This window comes from Monomorium pharaonis, chromosome 10 (assembly GCF_013373865.1).
Source record: "Monomorium pharaonis isolate MP-MQ-018 chromosome 10, ASM1337386v2, whole genome shotgun sequence".
Classification (NCBI taxonomy): domain Eukaryota; kingdom Metazoa; phylum Arthropoda; class Insecta; order Hymenoptera; family Formicidae; genus Monomorium; species Monomorium pharaonis.
Genome location: NC_050476.1, coordinates 15,280,907 through 15,300,473, shown reverse-complemented (window position 1 = coordinate 15,300,473; position 19,567 = coordinate 15,280,907). Strand labels below are relative to the sequence as shown.

The window sequence follows — 19,567 nt, the reverse complement described above, 5'->3', positions numbered from 1 at the left end:
GGGAACCGTGGTTCTCCCCGGAGCGTAATATGTTGAGTGTGAGCCTCTTTGGGTAGGAATCGCGATGAAAAGGAAGGCGCCAGTGTATGGATATGTATATATCTATATTTTTACAACTAATGCTTACATGTTAGGTATACAAACTTTTTCTTTTAATTCTCCGCCCCCTTTTTCGCTTTCGGAGGCGGTGTTCCTCGCAGAGGCTTGAGGAGCCTCTGGTAAATCTCCGTTGACCGAGGGGTCGCCTTGGCGGAGAGGACTAATTTCGGGAGCGAACCGACGAAGACTTCGTCGCTCGTGATTCGGGGTTTCTGCCGCGGGGGTGGACGGACCTGGTGGTCCACCCTTACAGGTCGTGTAGGAGCCCGGATAAGGGCAGTATCCGTCCCCGAGGGCAGCCGGGGCGGCGGGCGCTTGAAGGGAGTGGGGATCGATGGTGGCGTGACGCGGCAGGGCGGCGCTGGGGGTATTGGCTGGGGGTTGAAAGACGGCCGTGGAGGGCTCAACTCGAACGGCCCCGGAGATCCGTGCCGTTTCGGAGAGCCTTCGGGGGGCGGCGGTCGATCAAAGACTCGCGGGTCGAATATTCCAGCCTTAATAAGGCGCCACTTCAGTCTCTTGATCTGCCGCTTCCTTCCCCCTCGGCGAGACCGCGGCATGATGTTCTACAGTCAAGTCGTAAGCATGGTTTATTAGGGAGCCCATGGTTATACGAGAGACACGTGTCAGGCAGATATTTTAATAAATGAGTGTGGCTAGAATTGATTGATTCGTGACTGAGGCTATGTATAAACATAGGTTTTGATGTTCCTCCCGTTCAGATCCCTCTCTCTCTCTGTTAACATTTTTGGTTAATTGAAAGAAAAAAAAAAAGGGGGGGGGGTCGTGTAGGCTTTACTAAGCGTCTTAATTGGCGTAACTTTGCTGGATCAGATGAGAAATCGAGTCGATCTGTCTAGATTATAGTTGAGGAGTCCGCGGGGATAAAGCGCCCTAATAGGCGAGCCCATTGCCCATGGAGTGAATAGGGGAGTGTGGAGGGTAAGCGCCCTAGTGGGTAGCCTGCACCATCCCACGGAGTAAAGAAATATGAGCTAGACGACAGTCCTAGGGGTACGCGGATGTGGGGAAGCTCAAATCCCTATAATTTTCCGCGACAAATAACTATTATTTTTGAAATTTCATAGTTTCTAATTTTTATTCGAATCATTATAAATTTCAGTCAAGAGGTAGCCAGGGTGATTAGCGTTCGAATGCTTCCTTCGCCTTCCTCCTATCACCTTTGTGAGCGGAGTAATTAAACCGCATACTTTCGTAATTGCTTTACTCATGTTATCTCACTCATACTTCCCGGTTGGAATAGTGCTCGAGCCATCGCTATCCCACTTGGTAACACGCGCCCCGCGGCTGGACCGACTCTTCGGCAGCGCGAGGGTGTCACGCGTGAACCGCGTGGTTGAAAAATATTCGCATTATTCCAAGTTGTTAATAATGTGAGAGACCGATAGCATGATTGCGACGGATCGCAATAATATTAATTAACGAAGGAGTTGAGGGGTGGCGGTTGCACCCTGTCGTCGTTAATAGCAAAAAAAAAGGTGACGAAAGAATATTATTCTTTTAACGAAATTATTAACTATACGCGGCATGATTCGATGGATTTGAGCTTTGACAATTGAAGTAATAGTTACGCACGTAATAATAAAATAAAATTAATAAGAAGTGTAAGCGTAGGGTGTACACGCTGGTACCCCATGCGTCTGATTTCGTGGGGAGGGGAGCGCTCGGTGAGACGAGTGCTCCGGCGGAGCATGCGAGAGCGCGACGCGAGAACGTGAGACGAAATAAGGGAAAATTTTCGTCAAACGTAACAAAGTCGTTTGCGCCAGACAATACGCGGGTGCGCGGTTATTGTCACCTGACCGGTCGTTACCGCGGTCCAGCACATTCTCTTTGTAATCTAAATTATCGAAATGTATCATACATGCCAATTATTTTTCATAATTTATCTGGATACGATTCACATTTCATTATTAAGAAAATAGCCACTGCGTTCAAAGGGAAGACCGACATACTCCCCATCACGAAAGAAAAGTACATTTCTTTCACAAAACATGTCATAGACACAGCCGATAAATTGAATCCACACAATTACATAAAACTACGGTTTATAGATTCATATAAATTTTTAAATACTAGTCTCGAAAAATTGGCATCGTTTCTAGGCAAAGAAAAATTAAAAATTGTATGTTCCAATTTTTTACACTTGTCTGACGAGGATTTCGATTTATTGACACGAAAAGGTGTATTTCCATACGAGTACGTGGATTGCGTGGACAAGCTGCAGGACATGTGTTTACCGCCGCGCGAATCATTTTTCAGTTCCCTGACCTCTGATACTGTATCCGAGAGCGATTACACACACGTCGAGAATGTCTGGAAGCGATTCTCCATTCGAACATTAGGTGAATATAGTGATCTATATTTGAAAACAGATGTTTTATTATTAGCTGATATTTTTGAAAATTTCCGCGATAAATGCTTAGAAAGTTATGGTCTTGATCCCGCACATTATTACACTCTCCCCGGATACACGTGGGATGCTATGTTAAAATACACCAACATCACTTTCGAACTGCTTACTGACATTGACATGGTAATGTTTATAGAACGCGGTATACGCGGTGGCCTCAAAGTTCAGGCAGACATGCGCGAGCCAATAACAAGTACATGCAGACGTACGATCCATTGAAACCATCCTCATATCTTATGTACTTTGACGTCAATAATTTGTAAGGATGGGCAATGTGTCAACCGTTGCCCTATGGAGAATTTCAATGGGTCAAAGATGTCTCAAATTTTGACGTGTGCGATCGCTCCTGATTCACCAACAGGATACATTCTCGAAGTTGATCTCGAGTATCCTCGAGACCTTCACGATGAACACACTGACCTACCTTTCTGCCCGACACGCGATAAACCACCAGGCAAGCGTGAATATAAACTTTTAGCGACCTTGTATGATAAGAAACGTTACGTCATCCACTACCGCAACCTGCACGCGTCACGGTCTTCATATCGCGAAGATACACCGTATATTACAATTCGCACAATCTCCATGGCTCTGTAAATACATAGAGTTAAACACACAATTCCGAACCATCGCTAAAAATGATTTCGAAAAAAATTTGTATAAATTAATGAATAATGCGGTATTTGGTAAAACCATGGAGAATGTACGTAATCATGTTGACGTTAAGTTGTTGACGAAATGGGCGGGGCGGTATGGTGCGGAGGCAATGATCGCGAAACCAAATTTTCATAGTCAAAGTATTTTTCCGGAAAATTTAATCGCCGTTGAACTTAAAAAACTCGAGGTAAAATTATATAAGCCGATTTACGTAGGTATGTGTATCTTAGATATTTCTAAGACGTGTCTATATGAATTTCACCACGAGTACATGTTACCTCTATATCGTGACAAATGTAGAGTCATATACACCAACACTGACAGTCTCATATATCCCATCGAGTGTGAGGATATTTACGAGACGATGAAACGTGATATCGCTAGGTTTGACAGGAGCGATTATCCGGTCGACAACACATACGGTATGCCTCTCGAGAATAAAAAAGTTCCGGGTCTAATGAAAGATGAGAACAATGGTATGATAATGACCGAGTTCGTTGGACTTAGGGCAAAGATGTATGCGTTGAAGGTAGATGGAAAGAAGGATACGAAAAAGGCGAAAGGTGTCAAGAATAGTGTAGTAGCGCGAACCATAACGTTCGATGATTACACCCAGTGTTTGAGAGATGAGATCGAGGTGACGCGCCGCCAATCATGCATAAGATCCAAGATGCATGAAGTATATACGGTGTCCGAAACGAAAATTGCTTTGAGTCCGTACGACGATAAGAGATACCTTATACCCGATTCAGTTGAAATGTTATCGTGGCGGCATTATCGAATACCGCTATAATATTTTATATTTTATATACACATTTTATAGTTTTACATTATAATTTTATTCGTATTTTTATATAAAAGTATTAATAAAGTACAAGTATTAATAACAAGAATGTATTAAGGATGATGGAAGGATGATAAAGAAATCTCGCATAATATAAAATTAATAATGTATTTTATGTTTATACGGTTACATTGTACTTTTATGTAAATATAATAAAAACAATTTTTATATGGATTAAATAACATTGTCTTTATGTATCCATAAATTATGCAATCCATCGAATCCCAACCACTTGACATAAACCTCATCTCCTTTTCTGCGTAATATTTTTTTAACAAGATACACGTCAGGATTTGCAACACGCTGCAGCTCATATTCGTAGAATCCTCCAGCGATGGGTTTTCCACAGGAATCCTCCAATACATATGTCACAGGATTGGTACGCGGTACTTTGATGATTTTAAATATTTCCGTAGTCCAATTTGGTGTATAGCCTTTCTCAAAAACAGTTTTGAATTTGCTGACGCGTACCGAGTCACCTACTTTAAATCGTGCGTGTGCTGCAATTTTTACGTGACTGTACACAGTGATTAAGAGTTTTTTTAGCGATTGCAGGCGTAACATCGATGGGTCGCATGCTGATAGTTCGATGCCTTCGTACATTGTAATCTGACACGAGACGTGGCAGCAGATCGAGCCATCCATAATTTCTATTGAGTGTAAATTGTTTCCACATAACGTTCTTTAATGTGCGGTTAAAGCGTTCGACAACTGATGCTTTCATTATAGAGTACGTGGATTAATGATTAATATCATGTTTTTTCAATAGTTTCTGCACGTTTGCGTTGTAAAATTCCTTTTCTTTGTCTGTTTGCAAATTTTTCAGACATCTTCCATCTTTCCGAATTATCTTTGCAATCGCAATAGCAACTTCGCTACCACTCTTGGCCTTGAGCAGCACAGCCCATGCATGCTTGCTCAGCACGTCGATAACGGTGAGTATGTAGTGATAACCTCGGTTAAATCGCGTATAAGAACGCATCTCAACCACATCCGCCTGCCACAGATCATCGTATCCGCAAACTATGACACGTCTTCGAGGAAAATTTCTTCTCGCCGGAGCATGCAACTCCTCAACCAGCAATTGTTTCTCAGACATGCTTGGAGTGTAATATACAAATGGCATATATATTCGACTTTTTTACTCTGCACGATGGGTCACCGCGTCGAGATGTCTTTGAAACTCGTTTAGCATATGAGCTGTAATTTCCACTCTACTTTGGAGTGCCTCAATTTTCATCTCGATATCATCCTGTCGATCCTTTAAAATTTTCACAGTCTGCTGTACGTATCGTTTATTGGTTCCATCACTATCGTCTACAGGCAGCGCTACACGTCGAATCTTGCGCGACTTTGCATCAAAATCGGTGGCAGTCATGCAAAGAGCGTTATCGCGCTCGTAATTTCTGACTAATCCGCTCCATTGATAGTATGGTTCCGCACCACCTCTTCCAAGCGATGTTTTAAACTTGTTGATTGACATTTCGATGTTGACTAAATTATTTGTTTCATGCAGTTTTAATTTATAATAAGACCAGCCTCGCGAAGTTCCTCAATAATTGATAGAATCTCGTTATCGTGAGCATTGTGCCCTGCCTGTGTGAGGCCTCGAGCAATCGAAGGCGATCCACAAGCTTGTTGGGATCATTCCAATGAACATAATCGATCTTGTTATCATTTAATGTAATAGCGCTCGGTATACCTTGTCCAACTTTTGCGTCTGTTACTAAGGGCGCAATTATATTTTTATATTTAGACCCTTTGTTGCCCATTACTTGATTATGTACAATATGCCCGCGTCTATATGCATTTGTCGCCAATAGAATGTTTTTATAATTCTGCATTCGTGTACATGTTGGGCATTTTCATGAAAATTAATTCATACAGACCAGGCGTTCCCACATATATTTTACCATCTATGACTATGCTATCATTCTTATGTATATCGATGCGTTTATCGCCGAGCATCGTTCCAAAGTCGGTGAAATAAACTCCGTAAACAGTATCTATTATGACTGATTTCTTATCACTGAGAACAGCTCCCATATATTTTTGACCTAATGGACCATAGTGTGTGTGCAACTTTTCACGTCCTTCTCGCGTTTCCAACTGTTGTGGAATAGATGTCACAAGCGGTTCATTGGCTGCGACTTCAAAAACGTCTTCGACAGAAGGTACATAACTATACGATAAATCACTATTATGTAATATTTGCGATGTTTCATTTAAATTAGTTGGTACAGTTTTTGATCGTCTCATTTTTTTAACAGGAGTAGAGGTCATTATAGAATTGTTAAGCGAAGCGTTTAATTGCTTTCGTTTCGGTTTTGGTTCTGAGTATTCGTCTTCCCCCGAAAAGAACGTTTCATTCTTAATCGGATCTGATACATCACCAACGGTGTTCTCAACAATCTGTTTTAATGGTTCGACAATGGGCTTAAAGTGTCTCTCCAACGCCATCTCTTCTTGCACTTTACCCACTTTCAAAGCGCGATATTTTTTGCGAATTGAATTACTCGTTTTCGCAATCTCTTTCACAATCTTCTCACGATTCATACCGTTATCTGTGTTATCCATGTTGAGAAAGGCTACTTGGTCAACGTATCGAAAACAACTAACTGCTTTATGGTATTGCAAAGTCATTAAATCCTTTTCGATACCGTCCATTAGCGAGCGCACTATCCTTATCTATCACTAAAAATCCATACTTTTGTTACCAACAAGTATGATATAAATTGCTAAAATCCTCGTAAGGCATATCGGTATTTACATGATCGTTGTACGCGTGCTTTAGATTAGTACCATCCTGCTTGAATAAAATTAACAAATTCGCATTGTTGCATATAAGATGTTTCGGTATCTTTGCATACGTCTGACAGAGATGGAAGCAGTCGACGTCCACGTGTCGCCCCATTGCAAAGTAGTCTCTTATCGTATCTTGCATATCACACGCCACGTCATCAAAAATAAAAATGGAATTCGGAAGCGCTTCACTCGGCTGAATGATATCACAGTTATTGGAGAATGCAAAATAACTAACTTCTTCAATCGATGTCAATAAATTTTCCAAATATCGATATTTCGGTTGTTGTAATAATTTCGAGTACACATACACATTCTCAAGACGTACTCCATGCGGACTTTACAACAAGCTTATTAATACGTTTGTTTTGCCACAATTTGACGGGCCGCAAATTATACCGCGTATAGAACTCGGTAACATGTTTCCATGCTTCCGTATCTTTCGTTCCGGCATTATCCTGTCATCGAAATTTGTTATTTTAATCGCTGGTGAATGTTGTACGAACCGCATATTTCCTCCCTCTCATAAGAACTGATAAAAATTATATTAAGACACATCTATTTATAGAGACGCGCCGAGCAAAATTGCTCAGTATGTAAAATGTTTCTCAAATTGTCACATCCTTCTGATATACTCGACTTGACGCCGAACAGTTAGAATTCGTGTCAAAACGTATTTTGCTACGCGTGTGTGGCAACTATATCGAACAGGTGTGGGATAGGCTTCCGGAACATATAAAGACTGATCCAGAGGTTCGAAGCTATCGTCATTGCTACGAGCATTATAATCAATCGTGGCAGCAGACGCACTTCGACGGCCCCGCACCGTTGGTAAAGAATTGTCGCGAATGCCAGCGGTAGGTCGCGACTTGTTAAATCGTGCGATGAATGCGCTTCCTTTTGAACTGCATATACCTGGATATCAATTTTGCGGTCCGAGTACTAGGCTGAAAAAGCGATTGACCAGAGGCGATCGGGGTATTAATCCGTTGGACGCGGCGTGTCGCGAACACGACATTGCGTACTCCCGGAGCAACGAACTCATTGACAGACACGCAGCTGACAATATACTCGCTGCGGAAGCGTGAAAACGCATTACAGCGAACGATTCGACTTTCGGAGAAAGAGCTGCTGCAGCAACCGTTTGGGCAGCTATGAAAACTAAGATGAAAATAGGTATGGGCTTGAAAAAGAAAAAAAAGATAAAAAGAAAAGAGCGAGTAAACGAATACTTCCGGTAGCGAAACGCGAAGGTGTTTTACCCATTCTACCGCTGTTGGGAGTTCTCGGGTCGTTGGTCGGCGAAGCGGCGGGAGTTGCGAAAGTTGAATGATACCAAGGCAGCGCAGCGTCAGCTGAAAGAATTGAAACGTCATAATCATGTCATGGAAGGTCATGAAGTTTATCTCGCTCCACACAAACGCGGACAAAGAGTTTCGATGGAAAAAAAAAACGTCAAAAAGACGTTAAAAATGCCGAAAGGTGTAACTACAAACATACAATTATTACAGCTAGCAAAACGTATGCGCATTCCATACTTTAGAGGAATTTTTATGCTTACGGCATTACCAACGGCTGGAGCATATCGAAACAAGAGTGGTATTGTAAATTTAGATAATGCTGAAGGATCGGGTACACACTGGATAGCATCCTCAAAGAGGGGAAATCGCGCTATATACTTTGATAGTTTCGGCCATCTTAGACCGCCGAAAGAACTGGTGCAATATTTAGATGTAAAGAGGATCGAGTACAATCACACGCCTTATCAACGTTACGATCAAAGCAACTGCGGTCAATTGTGTTTGCGTTTTTTCCAAACAGTTAATAATCAATTTAAAGGGTAACATTGTGCAATTTAACTCAGTATTCGTTTCAACATGTCACTGACGTTTACGCTAACCTGCAAGAGTAGCATCCTCGCGGTAAGCTATTTTCCAGCCGTAGATTTGAGCGATGGCGATTACGAGCTCGGCTTCACAGATTTTGAAACATATTATACCTAATGTAAATTCGTCGAATAACAAATTTTACTATGACAAAGACGACAAGGAAATTATGATTCTCGAAGGATCGTATGAATTGCGTGATATAGATAGATATTTGAAACGCGCAATTTTACAATCTCATCCCGATGTTGCGGGAAAGAGGACGTTTCACAAAGACGATGAAGACGAATGTGCTAACAATAATACAATGAAGAGCGAGATTATGTGTGATTATCGGATAAATTTCATTAAACCTAACAACAATAGATCGCTGTTGGGATTTTTATTACGTCGTATTCTTGAATCGCGATTGTGGCATGAATCGGATGCACCTATAAATATCATAAACGTAAACATTATTCGCATAGAATGTAATGTGACTGCGGGTGCGTACAGGAACGATAAGTGCGTACACACGATACACGAATTTTCGCCGAGGGTACCACCAGGATATAAAATATCAGAAACGCCTGCACAGATCATTTACCTTCCAATCGTCGCACGGAGCATTACTGATTTGACGATTTGCATTGTGGATCAGAACGGTCAATTACTCGATTTTTGCGGAGAGGAGATTACCGTTAGATTACACGTACGAAGACGATAACGTGAGATGCTCGTGTTGAATGAGCAGGTAAAGGACACAATTTTTACACCAATCAAGAATATTCGACCGTGTGACATAAATTGTACGACAGTTAAAAATATTCGATTGTCTGATAAAAAGAAATTCTCCGCGTCAAACGTTGAATTTTTAAAATCATTGGGATTTGTCGTACGAAATATCTAATATGTCTAACATCTTGAACATTGGAGGCGAGCCGATCTTTGACGACAGCATCGTCAAGATTGAGACTCACACGTACAATCCGTATCCCAATACCACTTTTGGATACAGAGACGAAATAAGGATACCCATACAACAACAGGATTTATTCACGTTACCATGTGAAAGTTTTCTCTACATCGAAGGAAAATTGGTGATGAAGAAAGACGATAAGGATAAGGATAAGGATGAGATAAATCTCGGAAATAATTGCGTGGCGTTCATGTTTGATGAAATTCGAAACGAACTCAACGGTGTGGAGATAGATCGCAACAGAAACGTTGGAATAACCAGCACTCTCAAGAACTATGTATCGTTATCATATGACAAAGCTGTAATTATGCAGAATGCAGGATGGCAATTTTTATATAACCTACCAGAAGGATACTTCAACTTTTGTGTACCGCTTAGTGTATTATTGGGCTTTTGCGAAGATTACAAACGCGTGATTGTTAACGCTCGTCACGAATTGATCTTGATACGAGCGCGCAACGATAACAATTCTATCGTTGGAAATTCTACAGCTCAACCGGAAATTGAATTATTTAAAGTGCAGTGGCGAATGCCACATTTTACGTTAAACGAAGTCAACAAATTATCTTTGCTGCGAGCTTTGAAGAGTGGACAATGTCTAAGTATGAGTTTTCGCTGGGATCTGTATGAGTACTCTTTGCTGCAGAGTACGACGAAACATTCATGGGCTGTCAAAACTGCAATTCAGGTCGAGAAATCGCGCTTCGTTATCTTTGCACTGCAGACTGGTCAAAAAAATATCATGTCTCAAGATGTTACAATCTTTGACGATTGTAATTTGACCAACGTAAAACTTTATCTAAACTCTGAATTTTATCTATATGACGATTTGAATTTAGATTTTCATAAATCTAGATATGCAATTCTGTATGACATGTATCGACGTTTTGGTAAATCTTATTATGGGTATGAGTGTGAAACGCAACGTAATCACATTCCTGGAAAAAGGACCTTTTGCGGTTATTGACTGTTTGCGACAAAACGAATCCGTCAAGAGTGCTACCGTAGATGTGCGCATAGAATTTGATTGCAAAGAGAATGTTCCCGCAAATACTACCGCTTATTGTCTTATTTTACATGATCGTGTAATTGAATACTGTCCATTGTCCAACATAGTACGCAAAATCATGTAACATTAAACTGATAAAAACTGAGATATTTGATGTTAAAATACAGTCTTGAAAAGTTACTCATCATGATCGTACCGACATTTGTGGATCTGCAAGAATTTATTGTCAATAAAAAATTTGTCGTAAAGGAAGTGGCGGTACTGAGAAAAGGAGCCGTTCTCACGCATTACATTTTGCTAGCCCCATGCCATGGCGTGTTCTTACAAAATCCGACAAGTCTTGCGCTTCTTGGTTGATTGCCTATCATCATGGATTGCGATGGAAAGACGGGATGATACCGTACAATATGGCGAAACGTCTGATTACATCTGCTGTGTGTAATACGGACAGTATTACAGTATATGACAGCATATGACAGCAATACTATCGTATACGTTAAGGGACTTCAGAAACGAGAATGGTTGACGGACATGCTCGATATCGATGATGGGATATATATCAAGGCATTGGATGCTGATTACGAAGACATTGAATCTTTGAATAATCTAGATGTTAGTACTATACGATGTAAAAAAGATGTTAAGAATTGTGCTTTACAAAGTGTATTTAAAATATTTAATTGGAGGTCGCAACACCAAAATAATTGCGAAATTTTTTCAAAATAAAGAAAAATAAAACGCAATAAAATGTTTATTTTTACCTTTTCCTGTACATATAAGATATATAGATGTATGATGCAGTTTAATAACGGTTCGATAACTGTACGATGCGGTTCAATAGCTGTATGATACAGTGTGATAGCGGTTTAATAGCTGTACAAAGCAGTTTGATAGCTGTATGATCTAGTTTGATAGCAGTTCTTTATTTCGAGGTGCTGGACGAGACGTTGACCGAGGCGTTGACCGAGACATCATATAAGACAGTCTCGTTGCTAAATCACGTACGTTTTGTTAGACAATGGTGAGGGCAGATAAAAATTCTACAAAGCTGACGTGGTTGAGAACATGCTTTTCAAATTTTATTTCTCAAGTAATGGTTTAATTGTGATTTAATAGATGTGTTCGGCTACTGTACGATGTGGTTTGATAACGGTTCAATTCTAGTGAAGCAGTTCGATAGCTGTATGATGCTGTTTTATAGATCTATAATACGGTTTGATAGCGGTTTAATTCTGGTTCAACAGATGTACATTGTGGTTCGATGGTGCAGTTCGATGTATATGATTCAATATAATACTTTTAATATGCTTTCTATGGTGTTTTAAAACATTGTTTTACTTCGATAGAGACGTTGGCCGAGACGTTGACCGAGACAACATCATATAAGACAATCTTGCTGATAAATCACATACGTTTTAGTTCTTGTTAAACAATGGTAAGCGCAGATAAAAATTCTACGAAGCTGACACGGCTGAGAATCTTTTTCAAATTTATTTCTCAAGTGAGAGTCACGTACATCTTCATTATATAATGATGGAGGTCTGCTCTTCAACGTTAGTCAAGCTCCTCAACGTCGATTTTTACAGTGTCTCGTGTTTATAAGTGATACAATGCACAGAATTAGGATTGAATACCCGGTTGTGGGGGTAAGTACATGAAAAGATCACTCTCAAATTGAAATATATTCAAATACATGCAATTATTGTAGCAATATATTTTTTTTTAATAAAAATATTGTAGTTTTATTTCAATACTGCTAGTGTATTATTTTCTATTATTTTTCTATTCAGCACTTTTTCCTTTTTTGTTTAAGATAATTAAATAATAGAGTATGATTTTTTTTATTAAACTTTTTTTATATAAAATTTTTAAATAAATTTAATACAATATGAATTTTTTTAATTTTTCAGTATGTGTACGTTGGTGACGTCCCACATGGACCGACCATGGCCGTTCACGGCCGTACATATGTCAGGGTGCCATCGAGCCACACATCGATTATTTGGCTCAATAATATAGTGTCAATACCTGGGCCCGTTGGTCAACAGGTATATAATATTTGTTTTTGGATGCAACTATACAAAATTTGTTTTTAGATACATGCAGCATGATTAAATTAAAAATGTTTTTTTTCAGCCATATTTTGGATTTGAGGACATACGTATATCCGGATTTATCAACATAGCCGCAGCTCGGTGGAGGCGGTATTTCCGCCAAAGGGACCAATGGCGAAATAATCAGAATATGGAAAATGCGTATGGGCTACATAATCCTAACATCGACGTATGGGACCTCAGGAGGCTGTTTGACATGGAGCCACCGTCCGAAGATGGGGAAATCTGGGAGTAATTCCCATTTTATTTTATTATACCTTTTTATTACTTTTTATATACTGTTCCGTATCAACGGAAATCCTTATCAATAATCGCGCATGCATTTGGATCGTGACGGCGGTGGATCTCTCGAGATCGCTCTTGTTTTCGCGAGCGCGTCCGTTGACACCGGAGTTTCGGTCGGCGCTCGAAGGGCAGCCGCATTTAATAACAACATTGCCTTATATGGGCATTTTTTGGCACCGCAAACTTTCTTGTATTGGTGGTGGCGACAGCGAGCCAATCACGCCTGACATCCCAAAACCGTTGTCATCTCCTCGGGCGACAGCCGGGCACTTTTCGCGCCCTGCCGCCAGAATCTGCCGAGTCGGTACCGCGAACGGGTCGCTGTCGCCACTATTTTCCGTACGTCTCGCGCCTTTTTCTCTCTCCGCGCTCCGCCGCGCAATCTCAGCGCCCGCGATTTATCCGGCGCTCACCTGCGTGTTCCGCGTCTAGCGGGCACCGCGATGCGCTCATTATTTTAATCAAGTGTACTACTGCAAACTGGTTGTATATATATTTTGTGAAACTGTATTGGTGGAAAGTAAAGTGCAAGTGAAGCGCAAACTTAGCCTAAATCATTTTCCCGCAATTCCGCGCCATCCTTGCTGCGGCGAGTCCCACGGTCGCGAACATATACTTTTATTTACTTTTTATTATACTTTTAATACTTTTCTATATACCTTATATACTTTTTATTATACTTTTGATACTTTTAATATTTTTTATATATAATAATTTAAAATATTTTAGATAGTTTACTTTTTATATGCTTTAGATGTACTTTAATAAATATATAAATTTATATACATATATAATTGTTTGAAATTGTTTATTTTCCTTCTTGTTCCCTTAAAATATTACAGTCCCTCTTCATCACTCTCTGTTCTACTAATCTTATTGTTAGTACAGCATTAAATTTTGTTCAATTTTTATCACATCGTTTAATAACCTAATTTTTTTTAAATAATTAAAATTTTTAATATTAAAGTTTACCAAACTAAAATTTTTTAAAATTAATTTATACTATCTTATTAAATAAATTATTTTCCGCATATATAAATTATTTTATATATAAATAAATATTATAATAATCATGCGTACGAACAGATAATTACAGTTAAATTTGCAAATGTTATCATATTGTTCATTTTCTTTAAGTAGTTGATAAACGAACCGAAAAGGTGCGATGGGTGGGAACGTATATATGTGGTCGCGTATGAAAGAGCGCAACGAAAGAGAAAGAGATAAGACTGCATGGTTAAAGATATCGCGTACGGGCGAGAGAGACACAATAGAGGGAGAGAGCGAGTACCGCGGCAATGGCTGCTGAAAGATATCGCGTACGGGAGACAGAGAGAGAGATTCGCAATAGAGGGAGAGCGCGAGCACCGCGGCGGCGGCGGCGGCGGCGGCGGGCGGCGGACGGTGGCGGGCGGCGGCGGCGGCGGCGGGCGGCGGCGGACCCCGATTCCCCCTCTACAGTCGCGGACCCGAAAATCATGCATCGGCAATTCCCGCACCGCGGCCGCGGACCCAAAAATCCCGCGTCAGCAATTCCCGTACCGCGAGACCCCCCTCCCCGCGTGACGTCATGCCCCGCGCGTCTACGGGTTCCCCCCGCACACCCGCTCCCCCCTTGGAGCTCCCGAGTTAGAACTGTCTTAGTATTAACTACTGTCACCGTAGTAAGTGCGCGTGGAAAATCACAGCAGCAAGTGCGCGTATGAGACGTTTCGGGACAATTGATGCAAGTGAGAATCGTGCGAACGATGGATCGTGCAAAATTAGAACAGATGACGGATGAGCAGCTCAACGCGGAGATGGTGAAGTATATCCCGTTCAGGAAAACAGAGAAACAGCGATGAAAGCGCTAATACAGCATTTCGCAAAATATGGGCCGGCAGCCGATTTCGTTGGTAGCGACCGCCCGGCGAGTTCGAGAAGGCCGTGGGGGTCGCAGACACCGCCGGCCGGAGATTCAGTACAGGCCCTCGTGGAGCCGTACATTCAGCAAGCAGTCCTAGGATTATCGGCGGAATTGACGCGCCAGCAGCAACAGTTTGCGGCGCAGCAAGAAGAGGGCATGTTAAAAGCGCAGGAATACCTTGTGCGCGTTCAGATGCAGATGATGGAGCAGTTATTAGCGAAGCTGGGAGACCAGTCGACAGGATCCGCACGCAGGGCATCACGAGGAGGCCCGCCCGTGGAATCAGACCAAAGGTTAGAGCATACAGCAGCAGATCCGCTATCGAGACAGCCCAGCGGTTCGACGCTGTCCGTCGGATCAACGACGAGCGTACCGTCAGGAGACATAGTGAGGTGGCTCGCCACATAAGTTTCTGAATATGGAGGGGCCGAGGATGAAAATGTAGGCCAGTGGATAAGAAGGGTCGAACGAGTGACCCGAGTGCACAATGCATCTGATAACGTTGTACTACTCGTTCCTTCCAGCAAATTGACGAAAACAGCGAGAAAGTGATATGATAAGCAAACTGGACCGGCCATGGACACATGGTTCGGACTAAAGCAGGAGATCGTAAAGTTCTTCGAACGAGATATACCGTACACCGAGATGATTCAAAAAGTCGAGGCGCGTCGATAAAATGGGAAAAGAAACGTTCCACGACTATGCGATGGATAAAATTGGATTATTGCACCGACTTGATTTGCAAGACAAAAAGCAAATCAGTCTGTTAATTAATGGGATACCGTCTAGCTTGTTACGAGCGACGGCGACGCTGGCACCGAACGAGTTGCTTCAAGCTTTTCTTCAAAAGATGAAGAAAGTAGCAGCAGCGAGCAAGAAAAAGGAGAAAAAGGTCGGCGACTAGTGACGAAAACGGCAATAAGAGACAAGGCGGCTGCAGGAACTGCGGAAAAAAGGGACATTCGCCCGTGGAGTGCAAAGGTGAACTTGCATGTTTTTATTGTAAAGAAAAAGGACATCGAGTACCCAAATGCCCGACGCTGAAGAAAAAAAACGAGGAGAAGCTGCAGGGGAAACCAAGGATTCCGATGGTGAAGGCGGCGGCCAGCGTGACTGAGGACGTCCCGTCGGAAGAAACAGTGGCGGTGGTGGAGGTTTGAGAAGATGAACTTGCGGTCAGCGCACCATTCATTAGACATTAGCGGTGAGCGTTGTAAATTGTTAGCATTAGTTGATACCGGCAGCCCGGTTTCATTATAAAGTTAATTTCAATAAAAATTAATTATTATAAATTTTTTTATGAATAAAATAATTTATTTAATAAATTGTTTTATTAATTATTTAAAAATTTTATTTCGGTAAACTTTAATTTTTATTTATCAATTAAAAAATTTAGGTTATCTATAAACATTTTATTATTAATAAAATATTTTAATATAAGTCGGAAGCGTACGATCGAGTTTTAAGACCGTTAGGAGTAATGATTAGACCCGCGAGGAGAACATTTAGAAATCTCTAAAAAGTTCCGTTGAATATAACCGGATTAGTCGAGGTAAACTTAGAATCGGACCAACTAAAGTCAGGACCCGCGAAAATTACGTTGTACTTGTTAAGAAATAGCATTTTAGAAACGGATTTAATTATAGGTCGCGAGTTTATAAGCGCGGAAAAGTTGGTATTCAAACCGTCGTCGAACGGGCACGAAGTCCGAACGAAGTTATTCGCGCAGTTACCGCTGTACTTCAAAAACGTGGAAAATACCGAAGACCTCGAAACGGTGTTAAACGACACGCAGGTCGATTTCGAGAACGCGAGATCACGCTTGAAAGACGTGGTGATCAGCACGGAAAACAAAGAGATTAACACGGTCGATGATGGATATGTTGTCGAAGTGAGGCCCAAGGACCCTTCAATATTTTCGTTTGCACCCAGAAAATTTGCTTATGCGGAGCGTTTACAGCTGCGTGAAATAACGACTTACTTAAAAGAAGGATTATACGCCCGAGCGTGTCTTCCTATTGCGCGCACGTGATTCCAGTGAGACGAAAGAACGGAAGAATCCGCCTCTGCGTGAACTTGAGACCGCTAAACAGCCGAATAGAAAAACAACGATATCCGTTTCCAATTATCGAAGATTGCTTATCGATCATACATGGTAAATCGGTTTTCACTCTGTTGGATCTACGGGACGGGTTCCATCAGATAAACGTAAAGGACGAGCACGCGAAATACAAAAACTTCTCTTTCGCGACGTCCGATGGGCAATTTGAAAATGTCAAGCTTCCGTTCGGTTATTCAGAGGCTCCAGCCGAGTTCCAAAAACGCGTAGTACAAGTCTTAAACCACTTGATTCGGGCGGATAAAATTTTGGTATACGTCGACGATATATTGATCGCCACGACGTCGGTTGATGATAATTTAGAAATATTGCGAGAAGTTCTTGAGAATCTCAAAAAACACGGGTTAGAGTTAAATTATAAGAAATGTTTGTTCTTGAGAAAGTCAATAGAATTTTTGGGATACATCGTGAGTAAACAAGGGATTACCTTGAGCCCACGGCACACTGAGGCCGTAAACAGTTTTCGCATTCCTACCAACGTACATGAAGTACGGCAGTTTCTCAGACTTGCCGGATATTTCCAAAAATTTGTACAAGATTTTGCACGGATAGTGAAACCGATACATGAGTTATTAAAGAAAGATGTCGTATTCGAATTCGACGCGCGTTGTCGCGAGGCCTTCGATTTACTAAAATCTAAACTGGTGGCGTCGCCGGTGTTACGATACTGCTGCAGAAGAAGGGACCGAAAATTGGGGTCCAGTAGCGTATTTTAGCCAAACGACAAACGCCGCCGAAAAAAATTATCACAGCTACGAGCTGGAAATGTTGGCGATAGTTCGCGCGGTGGAGCGTTTCCACATTTATTTATACGGGAAGAAATTTATCATTGTCACCGATTGTACTGCCTTAGTATACGCGGTAAATAACGCCTGCCTAAACCCACGAACAGCGCGGTGAGTTTTAGCCCTTCAAAATTACAGTTTCGCGATTGTGCATCGCTCAAGCGACCGTATGAGTCACGTGGACGCGCTTAGCCGGAACGTAGCGTACGTTAACGCGTTGCCACTTGAGAGAGAATTAGAATACCGACAATTAGCCGACGCGAAGTTAGCGGAAATAGTTAAAGAAATAGAACTCGGTCAGGGTAGAGAAAACTTTGTATTGGTAGACGGTTTACTATACCGTAGGTGCGGAGACACATTGGCGTTTGTCGTACCCGAAAGCATGGTGAAATCCGTCATAAGGGCTCATCACGATGATATAGCGCATAGCGGCGCGAATAAAACATATAAGGGCCTCAGTATGAATTACTGGTTCCCTCACATGCGAAAAAGAATAGTCGATTATACGGAAAATTGTCTATCTTGTCTCATGTCGGACAGCAGTGTCAATTCGAATTCGAAACAAATTTGCAAGAATCACCGGAAAAAGCATTAGAGGTGGTTCACATAGACCATTTCGGGCCGTTGGAAGAGACGGAGAATAAATTCAAACATGTATTAGTAATAGTAGATGCATTTACGCGTTTTACGTGGCTCAGGCCTACTCATACTACTAACTCTAAAGAGGCTATTGCCCATCTCAAATCAATATTACTTTCGGTAGGCCAGCGTGCATTGTCTCCGACAGGGGAACAGGATTTACATCCAAAGAATTCGAGGAATTCGTGACTGAAATAAAGAACTAAACACCGGAAGGTGGCCGTCGCCTCCCCGTGGGCGAATGGTATCGCGGAACGAGTAAATAGATTTTTAAGGACGTCACTTACGAAGACGCTTAGTGACGCGAAGGATTGGAAACAGCATCTGGGAACTATTCAATACGTCTTGAACAATACGTACCATTCAAGCATAAAAATGTCGCAAGCAAAATTAATGTTTGGCTGCGACCAAAAAAATTACAAGGATCGCGAATTCGCGGAGTTTGTTAAATTGTATAAAAATGCTGTTTTGGATCTTGAAGCGCCTACTACGAACTGTGATCCGAACGATCAAAATGTAACTTTAAGGACAACAAGTCAAATCCGGGAGTATAACAAAAAATATAGAGACAATAAATCGAATAAACCCAAAGTGTATTAGCCTGGAGATTACGTCTTAATACGCGATGTTCGCACCAAACCAGGAGTGAACTCGAAACTCAAACCCAAATACAAGGGCCCATACACGGTGGTTTAGGCAACAAAGTTTAGGCAACAACAGATACGAAATTCGCGACATCCTCGGATTTAACTTGTCTACGAGGCCGCTGGATACAATCTTATCTATCGACAAAATGAAACCTTGGATAAGATTGAATCCACCATGTAATAGTTACAAAAAATGTGTTTATACACAGCAATTGAGCGAAAAAAAAGAGAGATGCGTAGAATATAAATCATAAGCGTTACTAGAATTAAGGCACGTGTGTGAAACCCCTTTTAGCAAGTGCGATTACGAATCATAAAGGACTGGTCAATAATTGGTCGCAAACGGCGGAAAATAATATTATTAATTTTTAAGGAAGAAGATT

General features: G+C 41.4%; 2 protein-coding genes across 2 annotated transcripts; both read right to left on the bottom strand.

Annotated features, from left to right (window-relative positions):
* Nucleotides 1–4,208: 4,208 nt before the first annotated feature.
* Nucleotides 4,209–4,637, bottom strand: LOC118647522. The gene has a single exon (XM_036292569.1). The coding sequence runs from the start codon at nucleotides 4,635–4,637 to the stop codon at nucleotides 4,209–4,211; it is 429 nt and encodes a 142-aa protein (XP_036148462.1).
* Nucleotides 4,638–4,773: 136 nt separating this feature from the next.
* Nucleotides 4,774–5,133, bottom strand: LOC118647521. Its single transcript, XM_036292568.1, has one exon. It carries the CDS (start codon nucleotides 5,131–5,133, stop codon nucleotides 4,774–4,776), a length of 360 nt encoding a protein of 119 aa, XP_036148461.1.
* Nucleotides 5,134–19,567: the final 14,434 nt, after the last annotated feature.

What these genes read in the sequence shown, in the direction of transcription:
- LOC118647522 (XM_036292569.1), bottom strand. Translation starts at nt 4,637, where the DNA reads ATGTACGAAGGCATCGAACTATCAGCATGCGACCCATCGATGTTACGC.
- LOC118647521 (XM_036292568.1), bottom strand. Translation starts at nt 5,133, where the DNA reads ATGTCTGAGAAACAATTGCTGGTTGAGGAGTTGCATGCTCCGGCGAGA.